The sequence below is a fragment of the Spermophilus citellus genome (assembly GCF_964194105.1).
Source record: "Spermophilus citellus genome assembly, chromosome: 15".
NCBI lineage: Eukaryota > Metazoa > Chordata > Mammalia > Rodentia > Sciuridae > Spermophilus > Spermophilus citellus.
In genome coordinates this window covers 43,619,002-43,635,204 of record NC_138195.1, presented here as the reverse complement: position 1 = coordinate 43,635,204, position 16,203 = coordinate 43,619,002, and the positions used below count along the sequence as shown (strand labels likewise).

The window sequence follows — 16,203 nt, the reverse complement described above, 5'->3', positions numbered from 1 at the left end:
GAGGCCTCTAGAGCTTTCCTCCTCCGTGGATAACATTCACCAATGATTCACCATGACGTCAGTTAAAACTGAGAGTGTTTTAAATATTTATTAACTTATCTAAAATGATAATAGATTGACCTGTGAACATACACGGCATATTTTTTAGAAATATTTTTTCCAGGAAAAAAATGAATGAGGAGAGTCGCAGGACTTTGCATTTTTGCAGATATTAACATGTGGCTAAGGGGACAACAGATTCTCATATCTGCTCCTCCTTCTGTCTATTGTCACATCAGCGAGTGCCCTGAAATACCCCACCCCACCAGGTGCCCCGAGGGAAGGAGAACAGGGCTTCTTAGTATTCCTATGAAGGTGGTTTTGACCTCATGGGCCCCTGAAAGGGACCCCAGAACTTCTTGGAACCACTTTGAGGACACACCAAGGCACAATCCAAGCAAAAACCCCAACTTTCTTTCCTTCCCCTTTTCCATAAGTTTGAATTTGCTTTTCAATAAAAAGATAAGAACACAAGCGGGATCCAAGGCCCGCACTGCCCAAGAAGAGGCCTGTGCCAGGCCTGAGCTGTCCCCTGGCTGCTGCTCCAGGCCCCGAAGGCAGCCGACAGGAAAACCTCGGGGACCACAGCCAGGGCCTGAGGGTCTTCCAGCCCAGAGTCGGTGCCTCCCCAGGTATTTACTAACTGCCAACTGGCGCTAAACACAGGCTAGAACAAGAACCCAACTATTATACATAAGTGAACCTACTAAAAAACAGGACGCCCAGGGCTTCAGAACACACTCTTTGTGCAAGAGACCTGGAGGGGAAGAGGACGGCTTGGCGCCTTAAATCTTCCTTCTCCTGCTTTAGAAAATCAGGACCAGAGAAGGTAGACACAACAAAGCCACCTGACAGCGAAACCCCAGTGCTGAGAGGAGGAAAGGTCACAGGGAGCTCTCCCTGAGGGGGGCTGGTGTGACCCAATAATAAGTGCTCACTAGCTAAGGCACTCGCCCCTCAGGAGCTGTGTCACACTGAATATCCTATATCCCTCTCTGAGCACTGTTTCTCTCTATTATAAAACAGGAATAGAATGGTCACTGAGAAGATACCCAGAGAGAGCCCAGCTCCTTGGTAGACTGTAAAGTACTGTGACACACAATGAACATCACCATTCTTTCTTTCAAAGTCAGCAAAGTACAGGCTGTGTTGGGACTGAACACATCACAGTACTGAAGTCCCCGGAAAAGAGCAAGGAACAGCCACCTGGGATTTGCATGCCTCCAAAGCTCCGGCCCTTCTCTTCCCACGTTGGTCAGCCTCTGGTCAGCATAGGGGGATTTCCTGGCTGAGAAGTCAAGTTCAATGCCATCGACTTGATATTTTTCTTTAAACCAACCGTCTTTTCCTCTGAAAATAAACTGGGTCCTGACCTAACCTCATCAACACCTGCGCTGTCACAGATCTGAGGTACTAACTGCTATCTTCAGATACATCACACTGAATACAGACACGCTGGACATTTCTAACGCTGCCCCCTGGACCACCAAATGTCTGTGGACCCCCAGGAGTACGCAGATGGATCCTGACCTGGCCCAACCCCCAATTGTTCAGATGGGAATCTGAAGCCCAGAGAGAGACTGTTACTCCCACAAGGTCACACAGCGAATTAGCCATCGGTCAACAGCTGTGACCCAGTTCTTCCGGCTCCCAGGCCAGGGCTAGTTCCTCTGCAAGCACCTCCCCCCGGCCCCCCAATCAGGAGCAAAAGTTCTCACGCCCTGGCACATCCTCTCCAAAAAAAGAAAAAGAAAAAAATTTTCTGAAGGACAGAGAAGCCAGCTCCGTTTCTGCCTCCCTGCAGCTCTGGAGGGCCTGAGGAGACCAGGGCCCAGAGCCTTCAACCCTAGAGGTCTGCATGCTCCCTCCCCCTGCCGCCCCCACAGGGTGCCCATCAGCCCTCTTCCTGGGGGAGCCCCGAGGACCAGGCTTCACTCCAGCGCCCTTGCTCCTCCAGCAGAGCCTCTGGGAGAATTGGAGGCACCCAGATGTCAGAAATGTGTGACCAGCGACTGAACAACTGAACAATGAGCAAAACCCCAATCCTGCCTTTAAGAGAGAAAAGTTCCCACCAAGCACAGGTGGTGGCGCACACCTCTCATCCCAGAGGCTCAGGAGGCTGAGGCGGGAGGATCGTGAGTTCAAAGCCAGCCTCAGCATCTTGGTGAGGCTCTAAGCAGCTCAGCGAGACCCTGTCTCTAAATAAATTTTTTTAAAAAGGGGCTGGGGGTGTGTCTCCGTGGTTAAGCGCCCCTGGTTTCAATCCCGGGTACTTAAAAGAGAAAAGTTCTCCTGCAAAAGAACAAACGCCGTCTCCAGCATGTACTGGCCAGTCCCTGAACTCTCCGAGCCTCCTTGCTCAGTAGCAGGACAGGGACAAGCTGCTCCCAGGCCAGAGCATCCCTAGCAAGGATGTCCACAGAGGAACCCAGCCCGAGCCGCGCACAGGAAGGGCGCATGTTAGCTCATAAAGACAAAGGAAGAGGATGCGGGGGGGGGCAGGCCCCCAGGCAGAGAGATTGCAGCACAGGGGGAATTCCTGGCCGAGAAGTCAAGTTCAAGTCCATGTGAGGCCAGCAGCAGAGGAGAGCTCAGTGGAGAAGGAAGACAGCAGGACACAGACCAGAAGCAGGCCCCGGCCCACCTTGACGACTCCAGCCCTTGTTTCGTTTCTGCTCTGACCACAAACCCATCCCCTGTCCCTTGGGGATATAAAGAGTTATGTGGCCATGGCTGTCCCTGGGGGAGCCCTGAGCCCAGCTCTGACCAAGTGTCCCCACCAGGGCCACCTGGGAGCTGCTGACCCGACCCACCCAACATGCCCAGATCCCCTAAGTCTGCAGGTTCACCGCTCAGACTCAGCCAGCTTCTCAAGGGACAGGGACAAATCCGGCTCGTCTGTCCCCACAGCCACCATCACAGGGCCCGGCAAACAGCAACCCCCGGGGTCAGAGGCTGAGCAGAACCGAGCAGGGGATGAGCTGGGTCCTGCTGCCTGGGCTCCGGCCCTGCAGTGAGCACGCTCCCTCTCTCTGAGAGTCCCACGTCAGGTATCTGTCCCCAGGCACGGCAGCAGTCCCCTTTGCAGAGTGGACACCCACATCCTGGCTGGAGAGGACAAAACCAGGGGCCCGGGGCACTGCGGAGTACCCACGGGGCCCCGGGAGGCTGGAGGTTGTCCTCGGCCACCATTCTAGAAACTGGGGCACTGCCGTGTGGCCTAAGGCTCAGTGTCCTCCTTTCTGTGAGAAAGGGGTAGACCAGATGCCCGGTACGGCCCCTGGACATTCAGCCTAACTGGAAGTCCAGCGCACACGCTGACCCCCACCCCACCCCGCTTCCCCACCAGAAGGTGACATGCGAATCCCAAATACTGAACAGCCCTGTGAGCAAGCAGCTGAACTGCTTCCAGAACCAGGAAGTCCTTCCTGAGGAGAGTCAGCCCACATTCCCTTCCCCGGTTCCGATGCTCTGTCTCCGTGTTCCTTCAGAGGGGACACCGGGAAACTGCTGCACGCACGACTCCCTGACCTGGGTGAGGGCCTGTGCAGGGCGCTGCAGCCCCTCCCCTGCCACCCCCGCTGTCCCCGACACCCCCCTCCGCCCTCTCCTTCCCTGGGTGTCAGGGCAGTCCAGGAGGGGGAGGGTCCAGGGCCTGCTCAGTTGGGCCCCTCTCTAGGGAGGCCACCTGCTGAAGCAGAAAGAGCTTGTGACAGGCTCCCTGGCCCACCTGGGGGACTTGGAACAACAGATTTTTTTCCTCCCTCAACTCTGGGGTCTGAGGAGCAGCAGCCTTTTTGAGCTCCTGGGGGCTCCTGGCAATCCCAGTTTGTGTGCCCCTGCCCACGGGTGGCCATCCCCAGCGTGTGTCTGTGTCTTTGCTGTCCCTCTCAAATAGCCCCCTGCCCTTATCTCACAAAGGCACGTGTCACTGGATTGGGGCATGCCCAGGAAAGCCATGATAAAATCTCAGTGCCGTGAACTTCGTTGTGTGTGCAAAGACCCCCCCCCCCGGCCTTTTTTATATTTTTAGTTGTTTATAGTTGACATTTGTTTTATTTATTATATTTATGTGGTGCTGAGGATCAAACCCAGTGCCTCACACATACTAGGCAAGGGCTCTGCCACTGAACCACAACTCCAGCCCTGCAAAGACCCTTTTTCCAAACGAGGTCACATTCACAGATTCAGTGACATTGGCAGGTCATCATTCAAACCACTACAGAGCTCAGGAGTCGGAAAGCAAGTCCTCATCCTTGCTAGAACTCAAGGAAGGTGCTCACACTCGCAGGGCTTCTCCACCTCTGGAAAAGGAGGCGGGGCCCCACCGCACCTCTTCTGGGAGGTCAGAATGGCAGCTGGTGGACACTTGTGAGATCAGGTGGGCTTCCCCGTGTGACGCCCTTGAATCAGTAGCTGTCAAATGGGAGACCTAATTTAAGGGGGGAAATGACCTCAGATCACCCCCAGAGTTTGTGACTAGAATCTGATGCTATAGAACCGTCTCCAAGTTACAAACTGCAGAGAAATGTTTCCTTTAGAGCACATCATAGGTTGTCCCAAAGGGAACCAAAAGGAATGCCAACTGCTAGAAGTCACAGCCCCCCCCCCTTCCTTCCCCAGGACATATCCAGGTTCCCTGGGGGAGACGCCCAATCGCCCAGAGCCTCCCACTTCCCTGGGCTGGGGGTCCCCACACTTCTGTGCCAGCCTTCCTCACCCAGACTGAGCCCATCAGCCCCTACTCCCCCGTCACCCCCTCTCCACCCCAGCTAGAATGCTCTTTCCCTTTCTGGGCCTCTACCAACCACACACACCAACTCTCCCTGCACAGAGAGACTGTCCACATCACCAGGGAAGTCAGCACTCCGGATCCCGCTCCAGAGAAAGCCAGTCCCATCAGAACTCCTCCTGGACGCCACAGTGGGCTGTGAGGGCCACACCAGCCACATGTTAGAATCACCTGGGGAAGCTACGCAATTACAGGTGTGTGGGCCTCGCCACAGACCACTGAATCGGAGCTCTGAGGGCCAGGAGTGGACACGTGGCCTTGTGGAACCCTCCCTCCCATCCTAGGAGACCTCCAGGTGTGGAGCTCACCCCACTGGCCTACCAGGTCCTATCTTCTGAGCTCAGGAAAAGACCCAGCCTCAGAACCTGTACCAGCCTCAGACGCCTGCACCCACCCACTGCACCCAGGGGACTGTCCCAGTCTGCAACAGCAGGGGTTGGCCCCAGCCCACCGGCAGCCACAGTTCCCACCCTGCACAGAAATGCCCCCCTGACCACAGCCACCTCCAAGGGCTCCCCACGCTGTGCCTGGCACAGCAGGAGAAGCTGGGTGCAGCCAACCTGCTGACAGGGGACAGGGAAACAGCCCAAGGAGCTGTGTGACCATCTGGAGAGGGACTTGCAGCTGCCCTGGGAGGTGGCAGTTCCCCTCTCCCAGGCAGCAGGCGGGAGGGCTCCAAACACGGAAAACAAGCCACAGCGGCCAAGGCTGTTCCCTTCTACGCTCCAGGCAAATATCTGTCTCCCTGAGAGCCAAGATGCAAGGGCCTTCCCTGGTGAGAAAGCTCCTGTTGGGGAAAAAATTAAACAAAACTCAGGCACCATTTTCAGGCGGATGGTGGCCTCCAACAAGTCGCTTCCCCTCTGGGGGCCTCAGTCTCCACATCTATAAGATGGGATAAGACTTCCGGTCCTGCCCAGCTCCGGGGATTGTTTTGAGGATCCAAAGAGGTAAAGCAAAGCATTGTGACAACAGGTGCCGGTGGTGGCTGCTCCCAGTATCTGTGAAACCGATGGCCAAGGATTCTCAAGGCCCTGCCCATCCACGCCTTGCCCCTGGGGAAGCACAGTGGTTATCCCCTTCCAACAGAAAAGGAAACTGAGGCAAGAGAGTTGTCCCCACCTGTCCCTGGTCACAGAGCCAACGGACTCTGCTCATCTACCAAGAAGTGCCCCTTCTCCCAACCAGGTGTCTAACAGAGCGGGCCTCCTGGCCTGGCCTGCCTCAGCCTGCACCCCAGCTCCCGCTCGGGCTCACCCCCCGCCAGCTCCTTTAAGAACTCCACGTCCTCCGGCAGCCACGTGGAGCAGCCCAGCTCAGCCTCTGCTGCTGACACCCACTTCCCCTCCTCTATGTGGGGAGACCACACCTGAGACTGCTCCCTCTCACCTCTTCTGGCCCCAGAGGCCTCGCCTGAGCCAAACAGATGCACCACATCGACGGCCACCTGATGGCACCCCTTGCGCAGCACAGACCCTGGCCCCAGGCTCCCAGAAGGGCTTCTTGCAGCCCCACTGCCCTGGGTGCTGGGACCAGCTCTCACGGCCTTGCCTGGACCCAGCTGCCTGGCCCACAACCAGTCCAGGGCGGAAAGGGCAGGAACAGACCAACCCCTGGGAAAGCCATGTGCACCCAAGGGGTCAGAGCTCTCAGCTTACAGACACCACCACAACCATCTGCTCTAGGCAGACGAGCATCCCCAGGAGGAGGCAGCCTCCTCTGGAAGAACTGACTCCAGAGTCCCCAGCCCCCTAAGCCATGCAAGGCACCCCAGGAAAGTCTCCATCCTCCCAGGGCATGGGGCCTGGTACCTTCGCTCTCATAGGAGTCTCCCCATAACCTGCTGGGGTGTCCACAGATGAGGGGCTATCAAGCACAGAGAGATGATCCTTTACCCAGGGTCACACAGAAGAGCTGACACTTGGTCTAGGTCTCCAGATGGCCCTGCCACCAGTCATGATAACTAAACCTCTACTTTCAGTTGCTTAGACTCCAACTCCTCATAGTATGATTGGGTCTCAGCCACGCTCTCCACCCACATCTTGGTCCCTCTTAGGGCTCCCCTTCTGTTTCAGGTTTGCTCGCCTATGTGCCTCAGGGCCTTTGCACTTACTGTCCCCTCTGTCTGGGATGTGCTCTACAAGCCTTTTACCATGGCTGGCTCCTTCTCATTCTTTGAGCCTCAGCTGAGATGTCAGCTCCTCATTAAGGCCTTCCTTGACCATATCATCTACAGCAGGAACCCCCAGCCCTCCCCACTGACACCCTGATTCCCTCCTCAGCAAGGATGTTTGTTTTCTGCTTTGTCGGCAGCCTCTCTGGTTCACAGTATTTTCCTGCACCTACCACAGTGCATACAACAGGTGTCATGTAACTATTTGTCGACTGAATGAATGAGCAACTGAACTGTCCCCACCCACCCAGAAAGAATGGCTGCCTTAGACTAGACCCTTCTGTCTCCTAGCAAGATATCAGTTCAACCCCACTCACACCCGTTCACATGTCTGGGAATGGCCCTCTGTCCCCGTTCACCCAGATGACATCGTTCCCTGCCAGTGGAGCCAACTGGTACGGACATTTCACTATCAGGCCCTTATCTGCTTGCCTCGGAGCCCCACCCAGGGTGGCACTGTGAGTCACGTAGAGAGAAAAGTCGGGGTAGGCAGGCAGCTGGTTATACCTGCTTCTCCAGGAACCAAAAGCCAAAGGTCCAGGGTCCAGTCCTGCAGGTTGAAGCAGTGTCCCCCCAGGAGGGGCCACCCACAGAACCTAGACTGAGTGGGGGAATTCTCTTGCGGTCATGCTTTGCCCTTCTGTATGAGGAGGGTACTGGGGGGCTTTCCAACATGCCCTGTAGGAAGACAGGACTGCTCTGTGCTCAGGTCCAAGGTCAGCCCCAGGCTGTGAGGCCATTCCCATCCCACAGTGAAAGCTGTCCCACTTCCGACAGCAGCTTCCTGATTTCCCCTTTGAAGTACCTGCCTGGCACAGAGGACGCCTTGCCCAAGAACTGAAAAACAATGTAAGGAGATAAAACCTCTACCTAGACGCACAGAGAGACCTGGGTGGGTGTCCACTAACAAATCACCGCAGCTCCCTCGGGGGTAGAACTGGAGGGGACTTCTATGGTCCCCACAGTGCTTTGCCAAGTGGCTGGAACTCGGTTTTTAACCAGGTGCCCGTATTATTTTTCACCAAAACAACAAAGCTCTTTTTCCAAGAGCTGGAAACGGAATCCACATTCTTTTCTGTCTGTCGTCACCTGGTCCCACACAGGGGGAGGCCAGGGACCTGGTTCCTCTCCAAAGGCCACCTCCTACCCTCTCCTGCTCCCTAGAAGATGAGCTGGGGGCCCAGAAAGGTCACTTTTACATGTGAATCCATTTAACCTTCTGGCAGGTTCTAACATCCACAGGTAAAGGAGGCCCAGGGAGTGAGGGCCTCATCCATTTGACCTGTGCGTGCCAGTTAGGATGTGGGGCCCGGGCAGCCTGGGACAGAGGCCACCCTCTAACCCCGGCACCACAGGGAAGTACAGAACTCAGGGGCCAAGCTCTGCCGAACCCCTCCATCCCCGGAAGGAGGCCAGAGAGAGCTCACGTTGCCTCTGACACTCATTTCCGCTGCCACCTGTCCACACACACTTCCTCCCCACTCCCCGGCCCCCCTGGACTCTTTTCTCCCTCATCAGGCAACACCCCAGCCCTGACACCCTTACCCAGCTGGAAACCCTGTCCCACTGTCACGGCAACGGGGCTTGGCGCATCCTAGAGAGCCAGTGGCTGTACGGTCTGCCCAGCCCACCCTGCTCAACCGACTACCAGGGCTGCCCCGCAAGCCAGACTCTGCCCCAGGCCCAATGCCTACCCTGTAGCACAGCTGGGACTCAACGGCCCTCGTGCAACAAGCATTCCCTGAGCACCTACTGTGTGCCTAGCCCCAAGCCCAGCATTCAGAGGAAGACTCAAATGAGCCACACCCCTGACCTCCAGGAGCCCACAGTCCAGCAAGGAAAAGCAGCCCTGTAAGCAGATCTCTCCAATACCCCGGGCAGTGCTAAAATTAGAGGCGTGTCCCCAGTGGTCTGAGGGTGCATGTGTCAGAATGATTCACCCTGGACAGCGGGAAGAGCCTGCTCCGAGCGTCTCTGGGAGAGCCCATTTCTGAGGGAACCATTTCAGCCACATTCTGGAAAGAGCTGGGAGAACTGGTCTGCAGAGGAAAAGAGATCTGGGGGGCTCAGGCCAGCTGCCCTAGAGACCCGAAGCACATTGGGTCTCTCAGCCCCCTCTGCAAACAAGAGGGCCCACCCCCCCACACCCCCCACACCCCGTGCAAAACCAGAGATCACTGTAGGTGGCTCTGGGTCTCATTCATATTGACTCAAAGGCCTGAACTTCTCTTTGGAGTCAATTCCCTTCTGACCCCTCCAATCACATGAGTCTCAGTCTAAAGTTCAAGCTGCTAAAGTACCTGCCAACCTGCCTGTTGAAAAGAGAGGGGGACCCCAGCACCCACAACATGTAGCTAGTATTTCATAAAGTTGTCTCATTATCCCTGTATTTTATTTTAACCATTATCTGCTATCTATGTTGAGGGGGACAGGTTTTCCATTAGTAGAAAAGATACAGCACCCCCTTTAAATTTGAAGTCAGTTTCAAGAAATATATGAAGTAAATATTACAATTGGTATCACCTCTCTTTAGGAAATTTAACAACATCAAAACCAAGGGCTGGGCTGGGCGCAGTGGCACACGTCTGTAATCCCAGTGGCTTGGGATGCTGAGGCAGGAGGATTGCGAGTTCAAAGCCAGCCTCAGCAACTTAGAGAGGCCCTAAGCAACTCAGCAAGACTCTGTTTCTAAATAAAATATTAAAAAGGCTGGGGATATGGCTCTGTGGTTAAGCAGCCCTAGGTTCAATCTTTAATAAAAAAAAAAAAATCAAGGGCTGGGGTGTAACTCAGTGGTAGAGCACTTGCCTAGAATGCTCAAGGTCCTGGGTTCCATCTCCAGCATTGCAAAATAGAAAAGAAAAATGCAAATACCCACGCAAAACCAGGCAACCCTATTCTACCTCGCCAGAGGTTCCCGTGGTGACTGACTGTCCCTGCAGGGAACGGGAGGGAAAAGACTGAAGGGAGCAGGAGGGGCCTTCAGTTTTCCTCTGTTCCATAGGTTGGCACTGGAGTTGACGTATGGTGCCCAGCTCTCACTTTTCAAGAACTCATCCAGCCGCGTGTGGCTGTGTTAGCTGAACTTCTGTTAGCTGAACTCACATCCTCATTAGCCAACAACTCCACTTCTAGAAATCACCCTGCAGACAGGCACACACACACACACACACACACACACACACACAAAACAAAACAAAACAAAAAAAACCCACAGTATCACCTGCCTGCTCCCACAAAAGATTAGAACAACCTCAGAATTCCCTAGCAGGGCCTGTTCAAATAAATTCTGGCATAGCCTGGAGGGACATCTATGTAGCTATGGAGAATGAGGCAGCCCCTGGCAGGTCTCCAAACTTACCAAGGATTTAAGTGAAAAAGTAAGGGGCCATACATGGTTCTGGGTACAGTGTTGCCTTATGTGGGAAAAAAAAAAAAATATATATATATATATAAAATATACACATACTATATATATATATTATTTTGTATATACTATTTATATTATTTTGTAGACAAGGATGTTTGTGCCTACAGCATCCTTTGCCTAGGACACCTCAGTCAATGATATCACAAGAACCTGTGGCGAGGGTCCCTCTGCACGGACGGGGTAAGCTAGGAGAGAAAAAGGGAGGTTGTTACTGATGCTTTTCTGCTTTCAAATTTTGCACAAAGGGCATGCACTTCCTGTCAAAAATAATTTTTAAGGGGAGTCTTACAGAAGGTGCATGGCTATACGGTAAATCTTAGGGTCCCAACCCCAGGCCTAAAGACAGAAAGCGTTAGCACTCTGGGCTTATAAAGCAAATAACCCTTGCCCCACCCTCCTCTCACAGAGGGATGGAACCAAGATAATGGGCTTTCCTGCAAATGGTTTCCAATTAACAGCAGACTCCGTCCAGGACAAATTACTTAACTCAGATCCTGAGTCTCTGCCCTGCAGTCAAACTCTGGCACCTGGAGCTGCCTGGGCAGAGCCAGCAGGTGTCTGAGTTCTTGGCAACGGTGGTAAGATTATTAAGCAGAAATACTTCCAGGGACAGCAGTAAAGCAACCTCAGGTGGCCAGAAGAAGGCTTCCAAGTTCTGAGTTCTGCCTGGCCTCAAGCAAAGCAAAGCAAGGGTCAAGGATGGGCTTCTCTGGGGGCTGCAAAGGACAATGACAGAACAAGTCCTTGAAATTTGCGATTGCATAATTTGCCCTTGTATAGTACTTTTCTCTCACTACATTATTAATCCAGTGGGGTGCAAGGCAGGGGATCACTTATCCATTCCACAGATGAGAAAACAGAGGCATGGGGAGGTGAAGAGACGGCCAGGAGAAGGAGTAAAGCCTCTCTATCTATCAGCCTTGGCCTTTGCTTTCAACTGCAGAAAGAAAGAAGAGTTCTAAGCTAGACAAGGGTGGGCAAAGAATCCCTGGGGACTTACAGGACACATAAGACCATCTAATGCAGCAGTTTTGTGTGTGTGTTTTACATTTTAGTTGTAGATTGAACAAATAAAATAAAGGTATTGTGTCTTTTATTTTTATGCAGTGCTGGGAATCGAACCCAGTGCCTCCCACATGATAGGCAAGTGCTCTACCACTGAGCCACAACCCTAGCCCCTAATGCAGCAGTTTTTAATCTGGGCTGCCTACTAAAATTACCTGGAGCCTAAGTAAATTTAAATAAACACCTTTGCCAGGGCTCAGGAATCTGTAGTGTTTTTAAAAATGCTTTAGTTGAGAGCTGGGGATGTTGCTCAGTGGTAGAGCACTTGCCTAGCATATGCACAGCCCTGGGTTCTGTCCCACACTGCAAAAACAAACTCTGGTTGGTTCTGATGCAACATTGGCTGAGAGCCACTGAATTACAGCTCAAATCACCCATCCCAACCCCACAACTGCTTCTCTGTAGCCTCTGCCCTGGTCCTTGCCCTATCCTTTAGCCCAAAAACATACTATGCATCTCTCTGTCACTGTCCTAGAGCCAGGAAATTGGACTGGAAGCTGGCCTGAGGCTAGAATTTTCTACATGGAAAAATTAATGAACAGTTTTGAGACCCAAAACAGAGGAGGGATTTGCCTAAGATATCCCAGTAGGTCAGTTATAGAGTAGGACTAGAATCATGATGTGGGTTCCCACCCACAAAGGGGTCCCATCAAAAGTCCTGAGAGCAAATTCAACAGCTTCTGTCAGCAGAAAAGGTTCAGTGAGAGGCTGGGGGTGAAACCAGGAGAGAGTGTTTCAGAGGGGCACAGGGTGTCTGCCCTTGTGGCAGAGCAGAGCCAGGGGAGCTATTCTAGAGGGGCAAGGGTAGGGCCAGCCTGTAGAAAAGTATCCTGATTTCTTCACTAAGGCCCAGGTCGTCAGAAAATGCCCTTATAAAAACCAGGCTCTTAAGGAGCTTACCCCACTGTATGTCCAGATTCCCTGCCCAGAATAACGGCTCCTGCTTCTTGAACTCTGCACTGATCTCCATGCTAAGCACTACATTTCATTTAATCTCCACCTGCATCCTAAAAGGTGAGAATAATTACTGCCTCCATCTGCAGATGAGGAAACTGTGGCCCAGAGTAACTTCCCCAAGATCACTCAGCTAGAAAGTGATAGCGACAAGATTGAAAGCCTAGTTCGTGTCCAACTACTGCCATTCTGCTCCTCAACAAGGCAGCAGAGGAGGGAAAGCCCAGTGACAGTGGAAACAGTAACAGCATGTGGGAGCCACAGAGACCTCGTCCACTGTAATCCTCCACTCCGGGAGGAAGCACGTGCATCCTCCTTCCACCCAAGAAGCCACCAAGATGCAGAGGGGGAAGTGCCTTGACCTGGGGTACAGGCAAGTAATTGCGGGGACCAGACCTGGAATCCAAGTGACTCCAAACACAAAGACTAACCACTTCTTCACCCGCTGATCGGAAGGCAAACTCTAACACCCTACAGGCTTGGTGGGCGCGGCCAACAACGTAACCACCGCCTACCAGCCTGCCAGCTGATGCGCAGAGGAATTTGAGCTGTAATTCAGGTAACAGTTGCTCTTAGTCGGCAAATTGGCTCTAATATTCCAGATGAAGCAGCTGAAATTAGGGCTGAACTGGAGCGGGCAGAATTTCCCGGTTCCAGGGAGTCTGGCGAGAAGCCAGAAGGCGCTCCCCGCGCTCTCCCCGGAGCAGCTAAATCAGGAAACAACCCCCGGCCCCGCGTGGGAGCTGTCGAGGGAGTGCGGACCCCCACCCCGCTCGGCCCGGACCCCACTGGGAGCACTCACCCAGAACACCGTCGAGTAGATGATGAGCGAGAACTTGAGCCAGAGATAGGAGAAGCGCGCGCAGTAGCGCACCTGCTCCGAGTCCCCGCGGGGCATCCTGGCGGGTCCCCGTGCAGGGCTTCGGGGATTCGGAGCTTCGGGGACTCAGGGTTCGGGCTCCGTTCCTTGGCCACTGCTCCAGGCTCCACCTGCGGCTACCCGGCGGCCCGCCCAGTTACCAGCGCTCTCTTCCGGACTGACAGGGGCGCGCCGCAATCACTGCCCCAGCCGGGGAGCCAGCGGCCCCGGCGGCCAATGGGAGAGAGGCGGCGGCCCAGCCTCTGGGAGGTGACGGGCCGGGGGCGGGGCTGCGGCTCGAGATTGGGGTAGACAGAGCAAGAGGAGGGGGCCGGGTTTGCAATTGAGCGGGCATTCAGCTCTGGCAGTGCCTATTTTCCAAGCGTAGAGTGGGGCGTGGGAGAGAGTGAACTAGAAGCGCGCTAGAGAGAGCGCGAGCTTGCTTCACCCGGGGCTTGGAAAACACGCATTCGGAGGCGGGGTGCATAGCTTTGTGTGCAGCCGAAGGCTGGGAGTTTGATCTCTAGGCCCCACCCACTCCCCCCCACACACACACACACGCACGGGGATGGGGGGTTGGGGAGAAGTGAATTGAAAGGGCAGGAATTACCTTCCAAGGTACTAAACGTGCAAATAGGCCAGGCTCAGTGGCACACGCTTGTAATACCAACTAGGGAGGCTGAGGCAGGAAGATCACAAATTCAAGGCCAGTCTGAGCAATTTCATGAGACCCTGTCTCAAAATAAAAAGGACGGGTGCGGGGGTGTAGCTCAGTGGTACAGCACCCCTGGATTCAATCCCAGTACGGATGGGGGGAGAGGGAGTGCAAATGCTTGTCCTAGAGGTGAATGGAGTAAGGAAGGGGAGCAGTCCAGGATGGGGCTCAGGGACCCCCATAGAGCTGCAGTCTCCTGGAACAGATCTGCTCCTGGCCTTTCCCCAACTGACCATGGAAATTCCCCTTTTGGGCGCCTGGTGATGTCCCAGCCCTGCCCCCAAGGCTTCTTCCTTCTGGAAACCCTCCTCTAGGCAGACCCGGGCTCAAGGCTGGGGGGGGGGGGGGCAGCTTTCTCATTGCACTCTCAGCCTGTTCTGACCCTGCCTCCCCCACCAGGCCTTTTCTCCACCAGGGATCAGAAGTGCCATTGAGTCTGTCTTCCACGCGAGATGGCCCCAGCTTTACTCAACTGCTGTTTTCCTGACTGCCAGGCCCAGCTCAGCCTAGGGCTTGGGAGCCAGGCCATCTGTGGTTGTCGCATTCAGTAATTAAACGCTGGCCCAAAGGTCATGAGCTCCAGCAGGGCTGGGTGGGGTCCCTAGTGGTGGTTCTAGGAATGGCACCCTCTCCAAGGGCCCTGTTCTGGTTCTCCCACACCCTCTGCACACACCCACCAACAGAACTGAACAGGGGCCAGGCTGGTCCTAGCCCTCAGTCTCTGTCCTAGCAGGAAGAAAGTCAGGGTGGGGGTGTGAAGAAGGCAATGTCCTTCCTGGAAGGGTGAAAAGAAACCAGCTTCCTGGTAGGAAAGGGGCCCTGCCAGGGTGTTTGCTGGGGCAGAGAAGTGGAGCCAGGGGCCCATGCCAGTTACCTTAAAATGAACAGCCAAGAGCCAGAAAGACTGTTTCTCTCCAGGGACTACAGCCTCCCCGGCCCTGCAGAGTTAGACACTGTTGAGGCACTGGTCTCTGTCCCTGCCCCTAGAAGTTTGTAGCCTTCTCCATCCCATAGATGGCTAGCTTAGCACCTTGCCTCCTAGAGGCCAGCCTCCTGACCTCTTTCCCCAGGCCCGGGATGAAGCTGCAGCCCCAGCTACCCATGCTCCTCTCTGCTCTGAATTTTCCTTCCTTTTGTCTTTCAAATATTGCCTGGTGACACACAGCTTCTGATCAGGCCCTTTCAGCTCTCCCTCCCCATGAGATGCCCGGAGGAATGAGGGTCAGATGTCCCTGGAGAGGGAGCCTGGGGCTCTCTGAATGGGCACAGGGCTGCTTTGTTGTCCCTGTCCACTCCGAACCTGCAATGCCAGACGCTAGGTCTTCTCTGACCCATTTGCAAACAGCCTTCAGAAGAAATGGCGAACTCTTTTCCACTCCTCCCTCCTTTGCCCAGAAGCCCTGGGTTGAGGGGCCAGCAGGCCCATGCTCATCCTGGTGTGGCTATTACCTTTCTGTGGCACTGTCAGAATGTGTGGCATAGTGTGACATACAGGCATGAATGCCACCCTGGCTGCAGATTAAAATCATCTGGTGAACTTAAATGTACCCTGATATCCAAAACTTTCATCCCAGTCAAGTTGGAACCTCACCAATGGGGACCTGGGAATCAGTATTAATCTAGAGCTCCCCAGGTAATTTCTAACCTACAGCCAAGATTGACTGGTTATAGCAGTAGTTAGTTGTGAGGGGGAGGAGGTCAGCTAACATTTTATCAGAAAGCCACAATCCAGAGGTCACTTAGCTCTCCTCTGGTACACTGGAAAATGTTTAAGAGCTAACTGGGGGCAGGGGGAGGCAGTTATTAATTTCCATAGTGTAAAGATTTCTACCACGTCTAACTTCAAGTTACCAACTTGAAGTCAATGAATCTGAGAGTTAAGAAGAGAGGGGCAGCTGGGCTGGTGGCGCACACCTGTAATCCCAGCAGCTCAGGAGGCTGAGGCAGGAGGATCATGAGTTTAAAGCCAGCCTCAGCAATTTAGTGAGACCCTGTCTCTAAACAAAATACAAAAAAAAAAAAAAAAAGTCTGGAGGTGTTGTTCAGTGGTTAAGTGCCCTGAGTTCAATCCCCAGTGCGGGGTGGGGGGGGCACAATTTTCCATATCTCAATCCACCCCAAGGCTTCACTTATTAGCATCGTGGATGCATTGATGAAATTCTCTATTTATTAATAA

At 53.9% G+C, this 16,203-nt stretch overlaps 2 protein-coding genes across 2 annotated transcripts in view; both read right to left on the bottom strand.

Annotated features, from left to right (window-relative positions):
* The window catches only part of TSPAN15 (tetraspanin 15), a 39,909-nt gene extending 26,436 nt beyond the window's left edge, over positions 1-13,473 (bottom strand). Inside the window, exon 1 of the mRNA XM_081267352.1 lies at positions 13,256-13,473. Within this exon, the coding sequence (XP_081123478.1) occupies positions 13,256-13,351 (96 nt within the window). The 5' untranslated portion in view covers positions 13,352-13,473. The remainder of the gene's footprint in view (positions 1-13,255) is intronic.
* HK1 (hexokinase 1) overlaps positions 1-16,203 on the bottom strand; it is a 282,452-nt gene that overhangs the window by 158,417 nt on the left and 107,832 nt on the right. The gene's annotated exons all lie outside the window — the stretch shown is intronic.